At 41.9% G+C, this 26,527-nt stretch overlaps 1 protein-coding gene across 1 annotated transcript in view; it reads right to left on the bottom strand.

Annotated features, from left to right (window-relative positions):
- Positions 1–26,527, bottom strand: part of ush2a (Usher syndrome 2A (autosomal recessive, mild)) — a 256,530-nt gene that overhangs the window by 20,230 nt on the left and 209,773 nt on the right. Inside the window, exons 71-77 of the mRNA XM_050054481.1 lie at positions 22,404–22,561; positions 18,111–18,269; positions 16,577–16,739; positions 12,642–12,859; positions 12,413–12,549; positions 1,118–1,199; positions 865–1,010 (exon numbers count right to left, since the gene is read on the bottom strand). Coding sequence (XP_049910438.1) covers positions 865–1,010; positions 1,118–1,199; positions 12,413–12,549; positions 12,642–12,859; positions 16,577–16,739; positions 18,111–18,269; positions 22,404–22,561 — 1,063 coding nt within the window. The remainder of the gene's footprint in view (positions 1–864; positions 1,011–1,117; positions 1,200–12,412; positions 12,550–12,641; positions 12,860–16,576; positions 16,740–18,110; positions 18,270–22,403; positions 22,562–26,527) is intronic.

Below are 26,527 nucleotides of genomic sequence, written 5' to 3'. Positions count from 1 at the left end.
GCACGTTTTGTAAGTTGATAAGTGTACTTGTGGGCTTTCATATGTGTCTATGTATAATATTGGTAGCAATCTGATGTTTCCAATGTTTCTTCTACAATGTGAGACAGATTAAATTTGAGAGGCACCTTAGATCACTTCCAGAGGTGGGACCAAGTCAATGTTTTGCAAATCAAAAGTAAGCCTCAAAACTTTGCACTCAAGTCCTAAACTCCAAATGTATTGCCATATAACAACAGATTAATAATCTATTAAATTTGTAAAAAAAATCATGAATGCTTTAGAATATTTGTTTTTATTTGTTAAAACAAGTTTGTTGGAAGTTGTCATGTCTCCATCTGTCATTTTCAACCTCCATATTGTGCATACTGCAATTTGTTTTTTTGACTGCCAGTAGTTTTTGTACACAAACGAAACTCAGTAACATTAGTTCTTCATGGTTCTCTCCTGCAACTTGATTGGATGCTGTCTGACTGTTTCAACAAAAGTGGATCTAGGGAAGTAAGTGTCAACTTGCTGGAAATGAAAAGCGTTAACATGAGAAGATTCAAGAAATAAAGAGAAATGTATTAATTCATGGCACATTTTTTGAATAACATACTTTTTAATCTTTGAGTTTGGAGGAAGGTATCAATTATTTCCAAGTCACTAGGCTCAAGTCCAAGTGAAGTCACAGGTTCTTTGCGTTGAAGTCCAGGTTGAGTTGCCTGTCTTTTGATTTTGTAGAGTCAGGTCTAAAGTTAACAAATTTGTGACTCAAGTTCAAGTCACGTGACACAAGTCCACACCTCTCCCGCTTCACCTGCTCAATGCTATGTAAACACTTTGGTATGTGTTGTGTGTTTTTGTTGTCTGTATTGAACGTACCGTGATGATTCCATTTGGAGAGCTTGGCTGAGTCCAGCTCAGCAGCAACGCCCTGCCCTGCTCTCTCTGCTCCACGGTAAAATTAGACAGGCCAGCAGGAGAAGCCTCCAGGGTCCTTATGGCGACCCATGGACTGGACACACTACCTGAAGGGTTCCAAAACATCTGTGCTCAGTGGAGTGGTTCAGTGGTTGGTGCTGATATAATTTATTCCTAATATTTTAAATGAGTTTACCGATCATAATCAACCTACCTGCCTCGTTCACAGCTTCCGCTCGTAGGCTATACTGACTGTACGGTTCAAGGCCATAGACAGTTGCTTCTAGGACTGTACCCTGAGAGAGAAACACCAAGGTATGATATATAGAGAGAGATGGAGGGGAGTATGAAAAGGAAAATGTAGGAGAGAGAGATGAGAGGGAGAAAGATGTAGGGAGGAGGAGATATGGGAGAGAAAAGAGGGAGGACAAAGGAATTATTGGGCAGGAGTTAAAAGGAGAAAGAAAAAAGAGCAGAGACGGAAAGGGAAACAGTGAGTAGCATGCCGTAGTAAGAGAAGAGAGCGAGTTAGTTACACAAGCAAATCCTGCATGAATAAAAACCAGTGCATTACTCATTAAAACGGGGAATGAAAAGGAACGCCGAAACAATGGCGAGCTAAGATGACATGACATGGGATTTGTGATATCAACATTTCAACATACAGGCTCTGCCATGGTAAAGTAAGTAGACACCAGAGAAGTGGCAGAGACAGAGAGAGACTGGCAGGCAGACGGCCGTCCCTTATGGGTGAATTCAAAGCTTCCAGATTGAGTGTTTATGTCACACATGCACCCTTTCATATCACACACACACACACACACACACACACAAACACAAACACAGAGACACAGGCGGAGTGAGTCTGCCAGTAGCTTTAGGCAGTGGGACCCAGCCCAACACCCTGGCAGACACAGGGGCAGTGTGTATGTGTGTGTGTGATACAGTGGGAACACCATTTACTAATTGATAAGAGACACACTGTTGTTTCAAAAGGCCCTGGCGTGCGATGACATGGTAGTCAGGGAGCACTAGGCTCCAGGACTGCCTGTTTGTTTGTTTGTTTATGACTGTGAGCTTTAAAGCAGCTATGAGAGCTTTGTTTCTCAGTGTGTGTGTGTGAACGTAATTGTGTGATTGTACTACATAGGAGGCTACGTTTCTTCATGTGTTGAGTCTGCAGTTTTTAAAAATTGTCTGTTCAGGATTGTATGCTTTCACATAAGCAAGCATATGTAAAGAGATTAACTGGTAACCCACTTCAATGCAGCAGCAAGAGGATCAAAAAAGGCTCCAATTCAAACTGAATCAAATGAAAACCCTGACAAATCACCGTAGCGTGGCACCAAGGATGAACTGTCTGAACAACAACCAGAATGCATGTATTCACTGTTTTCATGTCTGGGAGCCAACGTGTTTTTCATCCACAGTAAAATAGGATTAATAAGCCCCTAGACACCTAGACACAAGCTAAATCCTCCTGCAAATCACAGCACTTCTCAGCAGAGAGAGGGAGGGAGGGAGGGAGGGACGCAAAGAGGAGAGACACAGGGGTGGAGAGAGACAGAGAGAGAAAGGGGCGGTGGGAGTGAGAAATAAAGGCCGCAAGAAAAAAAAGAGATCGGAATGAAATGAAGTGTACATAAGTAAGGAGATGTAGGACGGAGAATTAGAAAAGAGGGATATAAAAGAGAAAGAGGTGAGTGAGTTAATAACTGATGAAGGAAATAAAAAAAAAGGAGAGACAGAAGGTGGGAGGGGAGTGTGAGGAAAGAGACAGACAGAGAGAGATTGAGTGAATGGATAAAAAAGATGGAAGAAAGCTAAAGTGGGAGAGGAAAAAAAAGATAGATGTGGCAAAAGGGAGAGACAGATTAAGTGAGCGAGAATGAGAGATCTCTCTACCTTAAAAGCCAGTGAAATATGTGAGGCATGTGGCCTATAAAGCGGTTAACATATGCACATTGTCAATAGCAGCATCTGGCGCTGGCAGCTTTTATAGGAGCATGGAGACTCTGCTACACGCCTCTAGATGGCAATACATTCAAACACTTTATCACTGAAACACACCACATTAACGGCCTCCTAACACTCACACTCACACACTCGCGCACACACACACACACACGCATAAATACTCAACAATCAAGCACGATGAAATCCACCACCTCAGCCTGCTAAGTGCACACAAACACACACACACATACAGATCCACAGACAGGCAGTAATCAAATGGTGTAACACTAAAGCACACTACTATTACATTACATTAACAGCTCCCTCAATAACTATTTCTGTCTCATACATACACATGTGCAGAGGCACGCATGCACAAAACACTTTCACAGTATCTTAGAATGCACATATTAAGGAAGAAAACTAGAGATGATGTCATGGATAACAGAGTTAAGGTCAATTCAATATTTACCAATCTCAGCTGTGGAGATTAACGGGAGCATAGAAAATACTAAAGACCACACAGCTGGAGTTAAATTTCCCAATCTTACATTTGTACGATTTCTGTCATGTGTACTACATTTGTATTTTAAGTATACTATACAGCATTTGATCATTATGTGCTAAGGATTAGTTAGAGCTACTAAATGGCTGTTAATTTTGGATGCATATCAATTCATGTTTCAGCAACCACCGTGGGGCAATTTAGCAATAGGTATTTATAATTTCACTGTAAAGGGTTTTACATTTTTACTGCAGCTTCAGCAAAATCATAATTGTAATGATTGTAACAGACTGCAGCAGTAAAAACTGCTTTTGATAAATGGTTGTGTTTCTGTCTTGAAACAAATGGCCAACCAGGAAGAACATATGAATCTCTACAGTGTAAAATATGAAAGCAAAAGGTTCTCATCAGCCTAAATTCAGTGTACATGTGTGTGTGGATGATCAAAGTCACTATTTAATCGTGCCAAATGCAAAAGAACAGAGGGAGAGCAAGAAGTCAAGTGAGAGCGGGAGAGATGGGGGTGGGGGGGTGGGGGGGGGGGTGACGAGAGATTTGCACAGATGTAAAGGAAAGGTGTAAACAAGACAGAGGGAGAGAAAAGGAGACAATGATAGGGAAAGAAGAGAAGAGACAGGAAGAGGTCTCTCTAATTTATACATTAAAGAGCCCTCAGATCTTCGATGGTTCAACACAACTTAGCATTGAGGGCAAGGAAGCAATTTATTCAATCTTTTATTTCCTCATTCTGTCTTCTCTTTGGTGTGTGAGCCGAGCTACAGCGGGGGTCCTGTGGACAGTGTGTGTGCTTCTGCATGTGGAGCCTATATGAAAGGGTCAGTGTGCATGTGTGCACCTTGAACCTTGCGCAAATATACTGGTAGTGGTGTTTATTTGTGTGCATTTGCATGTATCCTAACAAGCCCACATCTGCATGCATCTTGTTTTGTACCCATGTGTCCCTTGGACACATGTGTATAAGTGCAAGTGCACAGCTGTGTGCGTGTGTGTGTGTGTGTGTGTGTGTGTGTGTGATATTCAGGTGGAGAGGCATGGTGCGGCCGGGGGGACAGTGTGTGATACTAATTAAGAATAACCATGTGTATTTGTCAAAAGAATTATGCTGATTATCTCACAAAGGCCCCAGCACTGGGCCCCGCAGAGAGACAGAGACAGAGAGATAGACCAACATTAGCATATGGCTACACACGTGCATGCACGTACGCACACACATGCTCTCTTTCTCTCTCTTTGTCTCTCGCTCACACACACAGATGCGCAGGTAAAAGTAAAGTGAGTGCCTAAGAACATACATGAAAGAAGCATGCCTAATGATAGGTGAATGGGGTTCACTTGGTCTGCCTTCGGGATCTTTCACTTCATAGGCCGTCTCTGGCCTCTCTGCTCCGTCATATTAAGTCCTGGAGAGATAATAAAGCACCCTGCTGTTTCACCTTTTCTTATGTGCCTTAGTTATTTCAGTGTGTGGTAAAACATCCTATGATCAGATTCACTCCAATTCAATTCAATTCAGTTCAATTCAATTCAATTCAGTTCTTTAGTCCAGTCTATTAGTACAAGCTGTGCCCTGACCAGCCCTGTGAGAGCAGTAATTGTTTTCGGAGGTTTCTGAGGTGAGCCAGTACACCACACGCTGCTCTCTCGCGCCCCATGCCAAGCTCTCAAGCCAAGTTTGTGTGTGTGTATGTGTGTGTGTGTACACATATTTATGTGTGCATGCCTAATTCAATGCTGCTGGAACAATTGCCCTGTGTCTGTTTGCAAATGCCCTGCGTGGGTGTCCCTGCTAGTCAGTGTGCGTTAGACAAACCCTGACACATACAGACGACCGTGCGGCACGTACACACACATGCGGAAACACACTAACAGACACACAGAGTGCCATTAGGCATGTGTTTTGTCTGTGGCCAGCACAGACATAGAGAGGGACTGCAGGGGTCTGGAACAGGCATGCCCACTTCACACCGACAGCCATGATTGGCTTTGGCAGCTCTAGACCCCGGGAACAGCATATTTGGTGTGTGTATATGTGTGTGTGTGTGTGTGTGTGTGTGTATGTGTGATGTGGCCAAAGAGCAGTGGACAAATTCTGGCAAGTGAGGGACGGCATGCTTAGAAACCACAGATACAGTATCTGCTGAAATTGAAATGAGGGAGCATGTGTTTGTCTTTGCATGTAGTTTTATCTAAGCTTAATTCCATCAGGCAGGTCAAATCATTACATATTTTAATGTATTTTTTTACTAAGGCTGCTGGTTTTAATTAATGACTGGTTTGTAAAACAAATCCAATAATCTATTTTGGCATTTTTCTGTCTTTGGGTGGGTAGAGATGGGGGACAAAACTGAAGTAAGACTAAGCTGAACGGAACTGACTTTTAGGGCTGTGAATTCAAGATTGTTCACGTAACTGGCCTCATCCTGAAGGCCAATATACAGCACTACATGAACCCATAACTAAAGATCCACATGTATGAAAGAGAAATAAAAATATAACACCCAATTGAGGATCATAATGGAAAAGGCCAAATACAAATACTCCATTCAGGCTGTGAGGATGACAGCCTCCTCCAGACTACAGTCAGAAGTACAGCCCACTACCAAAATAAACACTAGACAAGGATTCAGTTACAAATTTTCACACACACACCGACACACACACTTGCCTTACTCCAGAGTTGAATGGACTCAGTCATCACAAACATACTAAACTCCTTTTGTTTCTTCTCTCTTATAAGCACTCACACTCAGCATTCCTCTAAAGTGATGACCATCGTATCGCAGTTGCTGCACTAAACACCCATTAAGACAAGTGGAGAGCACTACACTGGATGGTGTGGCCTCTTCACAGACAGACACACAATAACACACAACCTGTCATTACTGAGAGAAAGAGAGTGAGAGACAAAGAGAGGGGGAAGGAAAGGAAGTAGGAGAATATAAATTCACTTGAAAAAAAAAAATCACTTGAAAGAGTGAGAGGGAGACAGAAGAGGAGGCGATGGAGGGGGGCAAAGATGGTGGATAAGAATAACATAAAAACTGTAATTTGTGACAGAGGTAGAGAAAACCCAGATGGAAATTCAGTGATGGAGGGAGGACTGAGCGGTATGGAGCGTTAGAAGGAGGAGGTGTGAAAAAGATGAGGGGACAGAGAGAAAGATTGCAGCGAGGAGAAGAGGGAGTGTTGCAGCCTGATTATTTGGCTGTTTATGCAGAATGCTGAGAGCCCTCCAATCAGAGTTGGAGACCTCGGACTAAGGGGTCTGATAGGCCGAGGGCCCGACGAACTCTGCATCTGAGTCTCCTTATTCTCCCCTCTAATCCTTCCTTCCTCTCTTCACCTGTCTCCTCCTGCCCTCTCAACCTCCTCATCCCTCTCTCCTCACCCTCTGTGCACTCAGCTCTGCATTGCTCTCTTGCCTCCACTCCTTTGTCTCCCTCATTTGTTAAAGGGTGTCACTGAGAACAAGGGCAAAGTCTTGTCATTCCTATTCCTTTGACCACCCTCTATTCTCTGCTCTGTGTCTTGGGTGGTTAAGCGACACAAAGAGGATAACTAAACAGAAAGTAAAAGGGGGTGCAAAGCAACAAGTGCAGCTGATGTCAAATCCTGGTTCCATGCCACAACAGATTTATTTTCATTTAACATGGCTTAAACGAGCCAGACTAATTGAAATACATAATGTTAAGCATTCTATTCTATTACATTATATCCTGATTTTCATGACATGAAAACTATGGTGGTTGATGGAGCTCAATGGACTGCCACTTAAGAAAACAAGCAAACAGAAAAACACACAAGCTAATGAGAACACACCATCACCACTTTGACAAAACCATGGCAAAATACAGAGATTTACTGCAAATATAGAAACACAAGACGATACTGCACAGAAACACTGCAAATTAATGATGACGGAAAATCAGCTGTTAATTTTACTTGCGACATTCTGATTAGAATATTATTGGAGATGATGGCTATACAGCTTGAACTAGATAAAACTTAAAGGACTAGTTGGACATTTTGGGAAATTTTCCTTTTTTGAGTCTTGTTGCCGATGTAAGGTTGCCCGACAACCAGTGCAGACTCAAGAAAGTCATTGAAATAAGGCTCTTTTGGCTTGCGCTGCATCACACTGGCTTTTTGCGACATAAAGTAAAGCACGTGCCTAGTAGCAGCGTTCCACTTGGCGCAGCTCAAACTGATGTGTCTGAAAGAGCCTATATTCACACAGAAATAGTTTCATAGCCCCCTGTAAACCCAAAATTGTTGTTTTTGTACTTATCATTTCATTCATTATATTATTATTTATTTCATTTTATAATGTGTTAATTAGTGAGCTTTAGAGGTGCTGGTTGGAGGAGATTGTTACTTTTGGTCAGAGCCAGGCTAGTTGTTTGCCCCTGCTTCATTATGCTAAGCTAAGCTAACTGGCTGTGGCTTCATATCAGTTTAACAGATAAGATAGCAGTATCGATCTCGTTGAAAGCAAATTAAGTATATTTCCCAAAATGCTGTTGCAGTCAGGCATGTGCTCTTTGTTTTGACAATGGCCTGCGCTGGGCAAGATGGAGACATTTTCCCACTGAGTAGTCAAATAATAAGCATAGAATAGGTTTGCGAGTGAAAGCAGACCTAACTTTTATTTTCAATAGCATGGTGCTCTTCTGTAGTTCAGGTTAGCTTACATGCGTGTCACCCAGGAAACATGACAGCTGAGCTGTACTCCGTCCTTTAGATGATGCTCATGTTTTTGCCTTGAATACGAGCAGGTGAAACTGTACCCCTATTTGATCACATCCTTACTGTGCTTATACAATCATACCCATGCATCAAACACATGCACACATACAGTATTCCAAAACTATGCATCTGTATTCATACTGTGTTCACACCATGTATTACTTGTTTGTCCAAACCTAATCATTCAACCCACCTGCACACCATTCAGGTCTAAGTACACACCACATATTCTGATAACACGTCCATACTTTTATACGTCTCCCGACTGCGCATGCCTAAATACACACATTCTGACTGTGCAGGTGACACACACACACACACACATGCAAACACACACACACACTGAAACCTCATGTCGGCTTTGAGACACAGTTCGCCGGCTGGCCCTCGCTGTCCCGCGCTCTCTGACGGGCTCTTAATGGTAAACTAACAGATTGTAAACATGCTGCTAGCTCTCTCTCTCCCTCTCTTTCTCCACTCTCTATATTAATCACTCTCTTTCTCTCCATCTCCTTCTCTCTATCTATCGCTCTTCTTTCCTCACACTCCTCTTCCCTCATCTCTTTCACTTCCTTCTTACCCCTGTTCACTCCATCCTTCCTCCTCTATCCCCATCCCTTCTTCCCTTTTCCCCTCTCCCTCTCTCTTGCTTTTCCTGGGGTATTTTTTAAACAATGTGTCCTTCATGTACGGTTGGTTACGGGGTGTACAGAAGGACATCATTAGCGCTGGTGGTTAAGCTGTAATTTACACCATTACCGAGGTAGGGGCCATTTTTATTGCCTAGTAAATTTCAGCTCTGAAATATTTAGACCATATGGCTCAATTTGTGTAATAACCTTAATTTCCAAGCACCCTTCAGCTCCCTTCAGCGCCGGCTGTTGTTGGCGGATGGCAGAGTGGTGTGTGTACACATTCGTATGTGTGTGCATGGTTTGGGGTTGGAGCACACACCCACAGACACACATACACACGCATACACGTACACAGAAACATGGACACGGCAGAAATGTTAACGCATACTCTACACATAACCTCTTACATACACATTACACACTCTCTCTTCCGCACGCTCTCACAGATTCATTCATTCACACACACTAAAACACACGCACACACACATATGTATGCATGGCGGTAGCAGATTAATAGGGTGTCAGCTTGTGTTTGGGTGAGGGAGCGTCAGGCGTCGGCCAGATGGTTCTCAGGGATGATGACTGTCAGGGGTCCTGCTCTGATCAATGGGATGTATTAATACAGCACACACGCACACACTCTGACACACACACACACGCACGCATGCACGCATGCACGCACACACACACACACACACACACACACACACACACACACACATTGTTGTACACACAAACAAAAATATGTTATGCATGCACACCAAGCACACATGCAACCATATTCAGACATATGTATTCACATACAGTGAAACACACACACACACACACACATATGTATGCACGTGGTCTAACTTCACCAGTGATCCCAAGGGCCACAGTGTAACATCTGGAAGAGCCAAGGGAGGGAGGAAAGGACAGAAGAGTAAAGGAGGAGAAAAAGGGAGGTGGTATGCAGGGAAATACATGAAGCAGGAGGATTTAAAAAGAGGATGGAGGGAGAAAAGAGAGGAGAGGAGAGTGACTGAAGGAGGGAGAGGAGGTGCAAAAGGAGCAAGGGAAGAGATACGAGATTGAGGACGTGTAGAGAAGGGTTAAATGTGGAGGATTGTACAAATGGTGAGAAAAGAGAGGGCAGATGGAAAAGAGGAGCTGAGGAAATTAAGGGTGGGGTGGAAGGAAATGTAGGTAGAGAAATAGCAGGGTGCAGAGGAAAACAGGACAGAGACCACAGACAGGAGGGATTGAGGAGGAAGAAAATGAGACAACAGGCAGGAAAATATGAAAGAGATGCAAGATACCAAAAGGTGTGAGCAGAAAAAGATGAGGGAAAAGGACAGAAAGGGTGATGGAGGATAGAAGAGCGGAGAAGATCGTGGGGAGGCATGAGGCGAGGGCAAGCGCATGAAACAGATTTGTAAGTTTAGTTGCCTTTGGCCAGAATTTGAGGAAGGCAAAATGATCTTAATCCAAAGATGGTAAATTCAATAAAAAGTGAACACCAAGAGGAAGAATTTTAAAAGGAAATAGAAGAAAAGCAAATAATAAAGAAAAACTTAAAGCAAAATAAAAGTAAGGGAACCACGATGCAAGAAAAGAAACTTGACAGGGTTGTGTGAGTGACTAACATGTCTGTCAGAAAGGTGTAAAGCATGGAGAGTGAATTTGTGTGTGTGTGTGTGTGTGTGTGGGTGGGTGTGGGTGTGGGTGGGTATGTGTGTGTGAGTGTGCGCGAGACTGTGTGTGCGCCAAACGGCGCGTAGGGGTCTAGTGAGGCAGGCCGCCTGCGCTTCGTACCCTCATTCCGTCCGATTGCCATGACGACCCCATTAATCAGCCAAGCTGGCACAGAGCAGGGTTCCCAGCCCAGCCTGAGATCAATACACACGCAAATACACACATACCAAATGGACACAGACATACACACACATAAACAATACATCCACCAACTAAGAAATTATGAGCAGAAAAGAATGAGTGGATTAGTGGACATTAAGTGGAGGATAAGTTAACAAAGTAACTAATAAAGAAGTCAGGATAAAGCATGCAATAGAAAAGAAAATACTTTATAGATTATAGCCCTCCTTCCGGCTGCTTCTTCAATTCCTTTGCCTCTTAACTCTCAAACATCTACCCAATATATCATAAAATCTTTTCAGCAAAAAGTCAAGACACAAATGTTGCAGAAGCCTCTGTGGCCTGCTCTTTACAAGTTCCCTCCAAACTTTGTTTCTCATTTCCACTTTCTTTGTGTATTCCTAAACAAACGAGCGCATGTGGCGAAGGCACCTGCGTGACAAATGACCGCCACCAAAATAAGTCTTTGCCATGTCAATGAGCCTCTCACACATACACAACCTCACACACGCACACGCAAACACAGAGTGTTCCATATCAATGAGAAGGTGAAAGGTCTCCATTTACATCTTGTATTAATTATGAGTGACAAGCCAAAGGTCACCGAGGGAGAAGAGGCCACTCGTATGGACAGAATATAGATCTATGCTTCTACCTCTTCTCCCCCTTTCGCTCTCCACCCTCTTTTCCCTATCTATCACTCTGTCTCGCCCCCCTCTTGTTCCTCCACTTGTCTTTTCTCCCCCTTCAGCTCTCTTTTGGTCTCACTCATTCTTTTCTCTTCATCACCCTCTCCATTAACTGTATTGTTCTTTGTTCTAACAATCTGTCTCTCTCTGTCTTTTGCCCATCTTTTTTTGATAAGTGTGTAAATTCTGATGTTTTCATTACAATGTCACTTTTTCTCCACGTCATCTTTAAATCTCTGTTCATCTCTGTCTGTTTTTTTTTCTTCCTTTCTCTTTTCTGTCATCGATCACTACTGCTTGAAAGACTGAGTTTCAGATATTATTACACACACACACACACACACACACACACACATACAGGTGTGTGGTGGTGTGCAGAGAGGATGCTAGCACTGTTGGCAAATATCCCATTGCAGCTTTGGGTGAACTTAGCGTGCTTACTGAGCTGCCAACTCATATTTAGACTAGATGACATCCGTTAACAGTAGAATATGTGTGCACGTACAGTACATGTGTGAGTCTGTGTGAGGGTTTGTGTGTGTATACGTCTGTGTGTGTGGTTTGAGGGAGCATGCTTATGGTTATTTCCTGTGTTGGAGAATCAGGCATGGCACAGACTTGTGGGAAGGTCCCTGGAGAATAGCAGACCATGGGCAGTGTGTGTGTGTGTGTGTGTGTGTGTCTTCAGGCCCCTCACTGGCAAACAGATGGCACCAGCACCACAGGTAGAGTCCAAATTTCTTCACATGCATCACAAATGACAACAGACACACACACACACACACACACACACACACACACACACGCCTATATATTTTGCTGTATATTATATATGTATATAAACCATATACTTTGCTTTGCTTATAAATGTACATTTACAGGCATTCCTACATAGGTCTCACTTTGTGCTCACAAGTTTTTACATGTGTGAGCAATTCTATAAAGCACAAAGAATCACTTTGAAGCTGTGTGCAGCTCAGGCCAAATGATATGAGAAAACAACATGATCAAGGAGACTGTCCTCATAGATAGATGCATCCATGCTCCCATCATCCAGCATTCACTGCGCTTGTGTGTGCATCTATGTGTATGTGTGCATTTACCTCCACAGTGAGAGCAGTAACAGCAGTTGAGTTGAGCGTTGGGTCCTGTTGGTGCTTCTTGTAAACCAGTCTATAATGGGAAATGAGGCCGTTGGGTTGTCCTGGTTCACTCCATTTCAGATGGGCTGAGTATGCACCTAACAAAGCGCACAGCACATGGGAGTCTTACAGTGATTCAATGTAAGAACATTTTAACCATACCAGTTTTTAAGTGACTTGGTGAACTCACCGGTGGGTGTGACAGTGGGAGGGGCCATATCTTGTGGTTCTGCCTTTAAGGTCTGAGCTAAAGCCCATTGGCTCAGAACTGAGCCTTTGGAGTTGTAGGAGCGAACCCTGTACTGGAAATAGCTGAAGGGTCGCAGGGCAGGGCTTGCATCGAAGAATTCAAGTGGCCCACTGGACCAGATGAAAACCAGTAGCTCCTCCTGTGTTCCTACTGGACGCCTATAACAGAATAAATTCTTGAATCAGCCATTCATGATTACATGTTCAATATATATATTTTTTGATTTATTTATCAAAAAATAATATAGTTATCTGAAATTGAAACCACTTACACTGTACTTTGTACAACTTTCTAAGTACTACAGTGTACCGATGTTTTACTTTTTGTGTATTTGCAATATTAGTGCAGTGTCTGTTCAGAACAAGCTGACTGCATGGCCTTCTGTGTTGCTGCTTGCAGCTTTCTCGAGAACTGCTCATCCAAAAAAATTCACATACGACACCATGCTTCCTTGCGAATACAAGCATAATTTGCTAACACCTAGCTCTTTGGGACCAGGCTATTTCTGGGAACAAAAGCATTCATTCCAAAAGTTACATCTCAGATGTCTGAAATGTCTGAGGTCGCTCCAATGTAATATCTCCGGTCTCTCTTTCTTCATCTGATCTTGACTGTTCTGTAGAGCGTGGCGAGGAGCTAGCTGTACCCAACACGCTGTTCGGCAGTGTAAAAGTACATAGTGTGTACTTCTGGTAGTAGTGATGCACTGCAACTAAATGTGTCCCGTAGGTCTCAAGAGCTTGCGCTGAACACTGCGCTTCCTTGAGTCCCCAGCAATATACCACCAGTGTAAAGTCAATCAGAGGAATAGTTGTTGAGAAAATCGAAGGACAGACATACACACACACAGAATCCTTTCATTTTAGTTAGATATTTAAAATTTACTTGAATTATATTTGAATTAAAAAAGGCATTTTCACATATGTTTTTTTTTAAAGTATTTAAGTATATGATAGCATACTTTAGTGTACTAAAAATAAGCATACTTAGTTTTTGAACTGAAATAAAAAATGTAACGGCACGTCTTAAACATCATGTGCAAGTCCCTGGCTGATGCAAGCAACCTGATGTCTTGGTAAGCCCCTTTGTCTGTGATTATGTAGGGTTTCAGGTGTGAGTGTGAGAGAGATTTTCCTATTTTATCCAAGTCCCTGTCTGTCTGAGTCTGATCATGCCAGGTGTGTCAGTGTGTGTGTGTGTGTGAACTGCTATGCTAATGTGTGTTTCCTGAGGACTTAAAGGGCTTAGTCTGGTCTGACCCTGCATACAGATCACACAGTCTTTGGTCAACAAGCAGACCACGACCTTCAGCATGCATTAATACACACGCGCAGATGCACACACACACACACACACACACACACACACACACACACACACACACACACACACACACACACTTAGTGCGTAGATTGGTAAGCAGACATTTGCCTGAAGGTATGTCACTAAAACGTCTGTGCTCTTCTATATGTAAAGGTAAAAATATATATTATATGTATGCACAGAGTATGTGTATGTGATTTATGTGTGTTACTTCTGGTTCATTTGTGTTGTAGTGACAGAGGACATAACATGAGCACATTGTCACATTGGTTTGCATGAGTACAGACGAATTTCAAAGCAACTTTGTGTATGTTATTTCTATGTCTGTTTGATTCATCATCATCCACTTTCAGTACACTTTCTTATAATCAAAAAAGCCTTGCTCCTCCAGACAGCCAGTCCCATTCAAAAAGCACATTGTACATTCATTCTTCAGAAATGGCTACTGAACTCTGAAAAATGTCTACTTTATTTCACAGTCAATAAAATAAGAAAAAAGAAAAAAAACAAACAAACACTTGAGTACGTCAGCGATGTGCAGAAGTACAGTACAGCTCAAAGTGCACAACTACATAACAGCAGCACGAATGGCAGAGTTGAAAAATGTGGCCAAATCTAATTAATTCAAAATTTTGCTCATATAAGAATTCCAGTTGTTAGAAAAAACATTTTTGCAGACATTCTTGTCAAGTTATGATCACTCAGATGATTCAGATGGAGATGTGATGCACAACACCAGAGGCAAATATTATTTCTAAATTTGAGACAGTCACATCTAAAGATGACACCCATTGTCATTATGCATCATTGTTATAATTGTTATGACAGCGTTGTGACACAACTGTGAAAAAAGTCTTAGGTAGGAGGTCAGGCTGTGGTTGGGTGTGCAAAGCATGTGACTTTGATACTGTTGCCTGAAAGTATTGGTTTCTTTTAAGCTTGACGGCAAGTTCTGAACCCATCACCTATATCGTCTGTCAGAACCCTTACAGTATATTTCCGGATCATCCAGTCTACCAAGCTGATATCCGGGCCAAGACTTCCTCTTCCATGCACCACTCACTGTTTGCACTTCAATTAGCAACTTGAGACAAATCCAGACAACACTTTGGTAAAGTCTATAAACAGATATCTGCATATAAATGCAGAAAAATTACAAAAAAGCAAATGAAAAGCTAAATCATCATCAGATGATAGCCAGTGGGTTCCGAGATTGCATTTCAGCCAGTGCGTTCCACCTCTTTTGCTCTCCACAAGGACTCTTTACCTGCAGTCAACAAAAGCCTGTTCAAATGTAACTGGTGAATATGACTCAAACTACACACGGAAACCAGAATGCTTCTGATACCAAAATCTAGTGCTGTTGACAAAGTGGTTGGGATGAGAGTCAGCCCCGCCAAGTCTCAGACTATGGTTCTATGCCGGAAAACGGTAGATTGCCCCCTCCGGGTTGGGAGTGGTGAAGGAGTTCAAGTATCTCGGGGTCTTGTTCAGGAGTGAGGGTAGAATGGAGTGTGAGATAGATCGGCGGTTTGGCGAGGCATCTGCAGTAATACGGGTGCTGTCCTGGACCGTCGTGGTGAAGAGAGAGTTAAGCCAGAAGGCAAAGCTTTCGATAAACTGGTCCATCTACACCCCAACCCTCACCTATGGTCATGAGCTCTGGGTAATGACTGAAAGAATGAGATTGCAGATACAAGCTGCTGAAATGAGTTTCCTCCGTGGGGTGGCTGGGCTCAGCCTTAGAGATAGGGTAAGGAGCTCGGGCATCTGGAGGGAGCTTGGAGTAGAGCCGCTGCTCCTTTGCCTGGAAGGGGGTCAGTTGAGGTGGTTCGGGCATCTGATCAGGATGCATCCTGGGCGCCTCCTGTTAGAGGTGGCCTGAGCACATCCAACTGGTTGGAGGCCCCAGAGCAGACCCAGATCACGCTGGAGGGATTGCGTATCTCATCTGGCCTGGGAACACCGCGGGATCCCCCAGGGGAAGCTGGAAAGCATTGCTGGGGAGAGGGGCATTTGGAGTACTGCTGCCCCCACAACCCGGCTTTGGATAAGTGGTTGAAAATGGATGGGTAGTACTGTTGCCAACAGATATCTGCATACATATGTAGATATCTGTTTATAGATATTACCTTTAAGGTAATCTTCCCCTTATCTCAACCGAATAGCTAAAGTTACCATAACATAAAAATAGAGGTTGCAGATCAGAAAATGCACAAGTTGTTAAAGGAACAGTTATAAGGTTAACTTTGAAAGACAAAGGGCAAACACACTGTGTGGCCAAATTTGGCCATTTGCTCCTTAGATCTCAACCCATTGCATTCTTTTTGGCATGAGGGGAAATATGCCCTCAGTAAAATCATCAATGTTCTGTTTGATGGTTGAATCCCTCTAAAATTCCAGAGGAAAAAGGGGTCCTTACCAGAACTGGTATGCATAATAAAGTAGACACTGGTCATATGTTGCAGTGTCATACACAAGCAAGCACATTTCCATTTTTGTATGTGGGTATATATACTTTATACATGTGAATTTTTGTGTGTGTATATTACCTGTATATATGATAGGATGTTATGAGTCCGTTGGGTTTTTTGGGAGGTGACCAGTGGATCTCCAGGACACGGGCTCCAGCTGCCTTCACTGTGGGGGGCATTAAACCTTCTGGGGCGGTCTCTAAAGTCCGAGCATACACACCCTCTCCTACTCCACACCCATCTCCAACAGGCAAAACAGGAGCAATTAGTCTCGAGCCAAACACATTTCTAGGAAAATGTTAGTACATTTGTTTCTTTTAATGAATGAAACAAAATCATCAATACACTACACTATACTATACTATACTGAAACTATGCTACTTTTCCGTAGGGGTGGGGATATGTGTTTTAACCAAAATTTACTGTTACAACAGTGAGGGACATGGCTGATGTAAAGCAATGGCTGCTCCATTTGGAAAAGATATTGCTGACCAGATAATTCGTGTTTATGTAATGCTAACTCAGCACAATGTTGTTAAAACATACTGGTAAAACATTTGGTGTTTAAAAGTCTAAGCTTTTTTCTTCATAACACATTGACCTATTACTTGAAAAGACTTTCCATGTGGAATGAAAGCCAATAAATGGTGGGAGAGAAACTCTCAAAAGCAGAAATTATTTTTGATTTATAAATTTTCTGAATTCTTTCTTGCAGTTCCAACAATCTCCATTGTTGACAATCTGTCTGTTAATTTCTGTGGATGTTTTAATGTCAGAATTTTCCCTCCAAACACACCTCAATGAGCCTCTGAACTCATGGGAAAGTTGATAACTGAATCCATAATTTTCTTTGAAAGCAGAAAAACAAAAACTAACCACAAACTACAAATTTTTGAATGCAAAATGTATTTTTTTTAGATAATCTTGCATAATGGCACATTTTTGAGTCAATCCATTCAATAATACAGCTCTGTCAAGGGCTTAGTGGGACCTGTTCAACTGTGGTAAGGAGAAGAGCAACATATCACAGGTCAGTGTGGTCATCCTTTTACATGAGGCTGTTGTAATAGCTCATCGACTTGCCACACTGTGGCTAAAGTGGGTTATACCAAGCCAGTGAAAAAAGGGCAATAGTGTAGATAAACATCTCTGTTCAACTGGTTAGCCACAGACTGCACCATAGGTCTTCTCACCCCTCACATCATGTGATGTAGTAGCATGATGTAAATGCATCTAACAAGGTGTCAGGAATTGAATTAATTTGGCAATCTTTAGTGTACACTGGCAATAAATCTGCTTTAACTACCTTCAAACTTTGAATCTAACTGACCTCACTATTTAAGTTGATGCACATTTCACTGTGCAGATTTGCAGATGACAGTGTTCAGGATTATAAAACTTCTTATGGAGCAAAGCCTGTGTAAAACAGATTTGCTTGTCAACCACAAGTAGTGCTGCCGTGTACAGCGGTTTCTTTATGCTGAACTCATTCAATTCCTCAGTTTAACAGTGTATATATTTTTTGAAACTTTGGTCTTTACAGCACACACCTAACTGTCTTATTAAGGATATTAAATATTTTAAATTGAGATCAATATAATCAAATACTTACCAATCTGACAGGCCTGCACTCTGATGTAGTAGACGGTGAATGGCTCTAGACCTGTCACAGTGAGGCGCCGGTATTGGCCAGCGCGATGCTCTATGGTGTTGGCACTTCCTGGATTTAAGAGGATGTTGTAGGTTACAGGCTGGCTTCTGTTGAGCTGGGCTGTGGAAAAGGAGAAAGCACAAAGTGGGGAGAAAATGAAGAATCATACAGTATGTGATGGTAAACAAAACAATATCACACATCAACAGCTGCAGAAAATAAATTTGCCGTAATGTTTCATTAAATTACATGACAGGTTATTCAAGGAAGATTGCTGTAAAAAATTCATTACAAACACAAAAAAATTCCATGACTTTTCCAAAACTTTCAATGCTCTTTACATATGCCATGAGTTTTTCAGGCCTAGAAAATGTGACTGTGAAACTCCATGACTTTCCAAAACAGAGTGCAGATAAATTATATGTATTTATTTGTTAAATCAACTTTGCTGAAACTTTTTGTGTCTATGTTTGTAATTTTTGACCTGCACATTTTAGGTACTATAAGTTGTTTTTTGTTGACCACCACATATTTTTTGTCTGCAAATGAAATTGTCGTTGGTATCTTCTTTTCAAGCTGGTGCTTAGTAAAGTAACATTAGTTCTTCATGGTTCTCTCCAGCAACTTGACTGGATGCTGTCAGACTGGTTCAAACAAAGTGGATCTGCGGAGTTAAGTGTTGAAGTGCAAGGAAAGATAGCGTTGGTGTTGGTTAATTCAGGGAACGAAGGGAAATGACTGATTCATGGCTTTTAAATAACATATTTTTTTAATCTTTGGGCTTGGGAGAAGGTATCAAGTACAGTCAAGTCAAAAGGCTCAATCCGAGTAAGGTAACATGTCACTGATGAGTTGAGTCATTGAATTTGTTCACACCTTTGCTGAATACAATAGGCTGTACCATGCAAACTATACTACAAAAAGGCCATTGACTGAGACCATTCTGCTTTGAAAGGTAAGTAAGAGCATAACTATTGATTTTAATTCACTAGTTCTACACTCATTTTACTCCATGTTGCTCACTACCAGACAGTTTTGGAACAGAATTGTACCAAAAACAGTAAAGATTATAGTCAAGACCTTTAAGTTTATATTTCATTATCTAAAGTTGTACTCTGCACTGAAATTGCAGGATATGAATAAACTCAAGTAAAGAAGGAACTTTCTGTTCAATATATAATTTCCTGCAAGCACACACGCATATTTGCTCATATTTTTGCCTTAAAACCGACTGATCTCGCCTTCACAATCCTGGCACCGTGGTCTCACAACCAGATAAAAACACACAAATGTATACATACAGAAACACCCACATAGATACACACACACGCACCTAGACTTTGTTAATATTCTCACCGGAGGTTTTTCCATAATTCAGGCCAACTGTATTGTGATGGGTTATTCAACATTCATGAACTCTGGATATCTCGAGAACGAACTGATTACCAGACAAATGAAAGACTTCAATTATTCACCCCCCAACTCACATATGCACACAAGCACCTACACACACACACACACACACACACACACACACACACACACACACACAGAGGGGTCATAATGCATCTCTCTTTGATCAGTGTGTTGCTCAGCCATAGAGGGTTAATCGTCACTGTGATATTTAAGTTCTATTATTTACAACCAATCAGCTGCTTTGCCATCTCCTATTTCACACACGATGCCCACAATTACAAATGCACACATGTACACTTGCACATATACAAAGTGATCTCACACACACACACGCAGACACAGACACACACAAAGACAGACACAGACACCACCATGGAGGAATTGATCCTAAAGTAAATGTCTTTTTAATAGCCATACGTCATTGCTTTGGCAGTCAATGTATGCATATGAAGACACAAACACATTTGCATGTACGTACACACCGACAGACAAACTGTCAGAGAGTCTGGCACGCACACATACACACACAAGTCGAAAACACTCCAGATTCTGGGCTCACGGAGTTAACCAAGCGTGAGAACCCAGCCGATATTTCCTCACCTTTAAAATCAACCCGTAATGACAATAGAATAGGCCTGCCTATGGAAATGTCTCCACAGTGACGTGCACACACACATATGCACGCGCACACACACACACACACACACACACACACACACACACACACACACACATACACATACACACACACAAACCTGTACAAAGACGCATGCATAAACACAGGCACAAACATAAAGAAACAAAAGACACACACACACCCACACACACAACAAAGTGAAGTGTCTTTGCTAGTTGGCCCTATAAGCGGTTTCTGAGATGGGAAATCAGCCTAATGAGAGAGTAATAGTCAATGATAGATGGGTTAGGGCAGACAATCACTGCCCCATAAGCATGAAACTCAGCCCTGAGTGTATGCTCATGTAAACCTGTGTATATGTGTGTGTGTGTGTCCAGTACTTGAGAGGCCAGAAGGTGAATGGAAAACTACTCAGGGCTTTTGTTTTAGTCTGACCCCTCTCTCTGTCTCCTCATATCAGAGGAAGAAGCAACTCACACGGAGGAAAAACTTCTCTCTGCTCAGTTTAATACGGTGAGTATAATTTTTTCTGCCCTGTAAATCTAAATATAATGAATGTGACACCCACTGTTTTAGTGTTGGTTAGTGCTATTTACATTATTGGAAAATCATTTGATGTAGAAACCTATCTGAGAAATAACTTTAGAAATATATTATATGTACCCTGTTAACCCTGTTTCTTCTGTGAAAATGAAAGAGTTCTACTTATTGTGGGTTTATTTAGAAAAGCTTTTGCTGCAGTGTGACAAGTGGGGATCTTAAAGTCAGAGGGTTATGATAAATGGAGCTTTCCCCTCTGAAAACAGATTTTAAATTCATACAAACACTGAATTGGCCCCTCTTGTTGTCTGTGATCACTTCTCAGTGACCACACAATTACCCTGAAAGCCTTGGCTAAGTGAGTTTGTGCATGCATAAACCGAATAGGTCAGAGGTCTGAATGGTTAAAGCTACATTTGGTAACTTACAAAAGATAATTTTTTGTCAAAATGTCACGACATCCACACAGGAGTCATGTCCCTTGTCCTCTTCCTTTTGCTTCTAATGGCACTTGCTCTAAGGCAGCTGTCAATCATTGTTTGTGAGCTGTGGTCAAACTGTCAAACCAGGCAGCACTGATAAAATATGAATCAAGATTCTGTTACTGAATTGCCTATATCTCACCTAAAATGTTTTCAGAAACATACTTTAGTGTACTGTTTAGCTGTAAAGTGAGAAGTTTGATCCAGCCAGTAGGCAGTGCCTTATTTTGGCTCCACTGTTTTCAATATGGCGGGTCACAAAGTGGTAACACTGCCTATTTTGACATTTTGACTGCAGTTCATGACCAATAATTGACATGATTGACAGCTGTGATACACTCCTCAGCACTGATAAGTTGTTTTAACTCACATGCAGTAATGCCTTTGGAAGCCCTACAAGGCAATAGGGTAGGCAGAGTATGGTTGTTTTTCACAGACTATCTGTCTCATTTAGTGCTGCCTGATTACAGTGACCTTTTCAGCAAATATGACAAACAGTTTTTATAAAAATTACCTATAGTTATAGCCTTAACTATTGCTTACAGGCACATTCAAACACCAATGCAAAACCTTATCGTTGTAACAGACAACGCTTCTAACATGGGTGTTGCCATTCAGTTAGCCGGATACCTGCATGTGAAGTGTTTTGCTCACATGCTTAATCTGGCCTTGCAGAGGGTGTTAAATCTGCCAACAGTTTAACTGTCAGGTGTATGCAGCATTTATGACAGATTTTGTGATGGTATCGGTAAGTCTGTCCGCTTTATATCACATTTTTTATTGAAGTCAGATGAGCAGACTGAAAACTTTATCTTCTGACCTAAAACTGATGTTGATAAAGTTTTTATTTGGGGAAATTATTTGCATTATTTGGGAAAAAGATAATAAATTGCAATATGTTTTATCGCAATACTCAGCATATCGCAATACATTTAATATCGCAATAATATTGTATTGTGACAGAAGTATCGTGATAATATCGTATCGTAGGCCCTCTAGTGATTCCCACCCCTATTAGGTACTACAGATTACACCTCAGTTTAAATAATTCATCATTAGCAAACAGACAAGTTTGTATCATTAGAAACAAAAAAGGTTTCTAATATGTGATATTATTTTGATTGAAACTCAATACTTCCGACTAAAAAATGTTTTTCATCCATTCATAAAGCTACTCACCAGGAGTGGTCCAGACGAGAGAGATGGAGTAGGGGCCCGACACAGTTACATTGTGGGGTGGTTGGATCCCAGTGGGGCATGCGACTGGTGTCTTTATGACATATTTGTCACTCACACCAGTCCCACCACCTGTACTGGCCTCCAGCTCATACACATACCTAAAGAGATGGCGGGGTAAAGAGGGGTGTGGAGAAAGCAGCAGATACGACACAGTATCACTATATGCAGCAAATATGTCAGGACCTGAGCAGCATCATGACTTACACAGTCAAACAATGGAAAGAAGTTTTATTAGTATATCCCAAATACATGCTAAAATATCTTCACATTTTCCACCAGTTTTTACCTAATCAGTCTTTAATCTACTAGTCCACCCAACAGCATTAAGCAGGACAGCATCAGGTCTGAATGTTAAGGGGGCTCTCAAACTAACAACAGCAGAGCAGACCAGGGTTTATGCTGCTTTCAGGCTGGATTGTCAAACTTTGGAAAGTCTCAGTCTCTGTCTAAACCCAACCGGTCAAGGCAGATGGCTGCCCACCTACTGTACAGCCTGGTTCTGTTTGAGGTTTCTGCCTGTTAATAGGCCATTTTCCCTCACTACCGTTGCCAAGTGCTTGCTCATGGGGCAACTGTTGGGCCTCTGTAAATTACGTATGGTCTTGACCTGCTCTATATGAAAGGTGTCTTGAGAAAACTTTTTTAATGATTAGGCACTGTATTAATAAAACTGACTTAACATAATTATGGCAGTAAAAATGCTTTTTCATTTTCTCAGCTCAATCCTATTTGGTACATGTGACTATTTATTCTACATTGTTTGGTTTATTCTTCTTTTGTTTGTGAATTCCACTCAGTATTGCTGTGCGTATTGTGCTTCAGAAGAAAATGGAGAACCAGAACTAACTTGGTGATAGTTCAGCTGCCCGTTCTCTTTCAAGGAAGGTCAGTCCAGCTGTGCAACCACAGTGGTTTCATTGATCAGGAGATCTGTGGGGTTTTTTCCCCCCAGAGTTATTATGTATTTGAAGGAGTTTGGGTTGGAGCAGTGTTGATGAAGATTATCGTCAGAGTATTGCTGAGATCATAAACTGCATGTATATGAAACAGTGATATATGAGGGTAAAAACCTAAAACCTAAATGTAAAAACCTTAAACTTAATAAGGACTAAGTAAGGATAAGGACTTTGAGTCCTATTAAAATAATCTATAGCACATGGTCTAAACTGTATGGTGCAAGTGCTTTTAGGGCGTGTCCAACCACCTTTGCCAGTTAAATGGCTCATAATCTCAAAGTAAGGTGCAAGGGATGTATTTAGTCTCTTAAAGCTACTCTTACCTTTCTTGCATTTCACAGAGCACTTAGAAAAAATTTGAACATCCACAAATCCCGCCTCCCTCCAAAGTCCCATCCTCCTCCTCCTGCAACTCCACCTCCCTCCAAAGGCCTACTCCCCCCTCCTCCATTACGTCCTCATTACGTAGATAGATGTAGGCGTTGGCAAGGTAACATTAGATTCACGGAAGAGGGGAGCCAGTGTAACGTTATAACCAAGAGAGTCAAACGCAACCCCGGAGTTTTAAAACTCAACCGGAATCAGTGATGACTGATGAGTTTTAGAATAAGGTTACAGTGCTAACATTAGATAGTAGCGTTAACGTTACTAGTAAGTGGAACCGCACAAGGAAGATTACGTTAATGTTTCAGAGGCTACGCTACAGTAGGCTAACATTAGCCATTAGCAACTGGATGCTGTGTTGTCATATTACATTATATGTTATATTAGAAGCAAACTAAACATAACGTTACCTGTCCTGCACAGTCAAACACAACCCCAGAGTTTTGAAACCTATCCAAGGTCAGTGATGACTGATGAGTTTTATAATATAACATAAATGTTAACATTAGATAGTACTGGTGACTGGCAACAAGCAAGATAATACAGTTACGTGAGTGGTTACGTCAGTCGGAGGCCTCCATGTGGGGAAGACAGACAAGATACTCGGCCAATCATTGCATTCGGTTGGAGTTTTCTTAGAACCATCTGAGAATGGTATAATTATGAGTTTTTATTTCTGGTGGAATTCACTTACATTTTAGTGTGCCATCAACTTATTAATAGCATTTTAACCTAAACAAAGAAAAGCGAAAATTTCCAGAAAGGTAAGTGTTGCTTTAATTAATCATAGGTCTGGTTTTTTTTTTTGCAGTGTTTTTCTAAATACGGGAGTCTGCCGCAAAGTAACAGCGGGCAGCAGCTCTGCTCTGCTTTGTTCACATTTTAAAGAATGCTATTAATATTTTGCCCTTTAACAATGTGTTATTTTACCCATCTTACTAAATGAATACTGCGCCATTCTGACTTAAAAACAAGTTATTGTTGATCAATGGAGCAATGCTTTTTGCTGTCTGAAACTAGCAATATGCCAACACCACACCTTGTTTTGAGACTAAGATTACATGTGCCTCTTAAACAATGTGGGTGCTGACTGTGACAATGACAGCTACGCCGGTCTGAAACTAGCAGTGACAGTTGCACTGCACTGTGTGCCATTTTGCGCCAGGTGGGAGACAGGGCCCTTAAAGTTCCCAGCCTTGCGTGAGCACAGGGGGGAATGTATTCTTTCACTTGTAGAATTAAGTCTTAATATTGTGACAAAGAATTTGTGTCATCACATAGTTTTTGCATGGCAAAAATGGCACTGTGCCAGGAAAGCATGTTTTAAGATCAATGGGGTTGTATAGTTTCTGACAAAAATGCTTGAATGCCAAAAAAGTACATTGTAGTCTAGCTGTGATAAATTAAACAACTGGAAAGACGTATTAAAAGCATGGCCTTTTGCAACCTCCCCCCTGCAAACAGATACAGACGTATGCTTGTTGTGTGTACATGTCCCTGTTAGTGCATGTTCTTACAGTGACTGCTCTTGAGGTCCATTTCTTCCTCTTTCTCCCTCTCTTGCCTCTCTTGTCCCACTCTCTACCTCTCCCGCCCATGACATCATAAGATAGATTTCCCTTTTAAGAGCGTGTGGCTGGCTGGTGCTAAAGCCTACATTAGCTGTGTAAGTGGGCCACCATTTAACATTAAAAGCCTTTAATTTGCTATAAACTCCGGCACACATGCATTAATAGGCACTGGTGTTGGGTTATTGTTCCTGTGCAGAGCGTTTTAAACAGGAGGCCATTAGCACCTCTGCAGTGGGTTTGAATGCAGTCAGGGAAAGGTATTAAAACTACTCATATGTTACTCTCATAGACCCACACACACACAGACACACATAGACACACATAGAAAAACATAAATAAATAGACCTCACATAGACACACCACAGTGGAGACAGACAGAGAGAGAAATCCAGAGAGGAAGAGAGCAAAGCAGAGCCTGAGTGTGATGGAGAGGGAGAATTGTATCATGGCATAAGGTTTCAGTGGGAGAATGAATTTAAACACTTCATCACTGGAAGATATTTACTTAAATGTAAACACCGCCTTGGGATATCAAAAGTAAAATGGTGTGTGTGTGTGGGCGGGAGGTAATCGGTGAGTGGGGCATTTGCATCTGTTTGCCTGTGTGTGTGTGTGTGTGTGTGTGTGTGTCCTGCGGGGCCAGCCAGAGGGAATAGGTTAATTCTCTCGTCATCTTAGACACTTCCTGGGCTGCCGGAGCAAAGTGACAGCTAATCAACATTGTCATAAATAATCAATGGCCACTTTGAGCAGTCTCACGCACAGAGACATGCGCACACAGAAAGGCATGCGTGGGTACACACTCGCACACGCGGACAAAAACACACACACAAGACTGCCTGGATAATGGGGCCGGTGCTCCCTGTGTAATTCTTGGCGCAGGGCTAAATTGGGAAAAGAAGGGAAGGAGGAAGGGAATGAGGTAAGAGGGAAAAGGATGGGAGGGGAGGGAGGGTGAGAGGAAAGAGAAGTGAATGGGAAAGCGAGACAAGTGATGAGAAGCGAAGGGTCGGGACGGGAATACCTTCTGGCAGACTATCTGGAATTAGGGAAAATTAAACGTCACACACACATACAGTCCTATCTTCTTTCTTCCTTTCTTTCTCTTTCACACACACATAGAGGGGATTGGAGTACTGCAGGGTGTTATCCC

This window comes from Epinephelus moara, chromosome 1 (assembly GCF_006386435.1).
Source record: "Epinephelus moara isolate mb chromosome 1, YSFRI_EMoa_1.0, whole genome shotgun sequence".
Taxonomy (NCBI): Eukaryota; Metazoa; Chordata; class Actinopteri; order Perciformes; family Serranidae; genus Epinephelus; species Epinephelus moara.
Note: the sequence above shows the minus strand (reverse complement) of the source record. Positions and strands in the feature narration are given on the sequence as shown.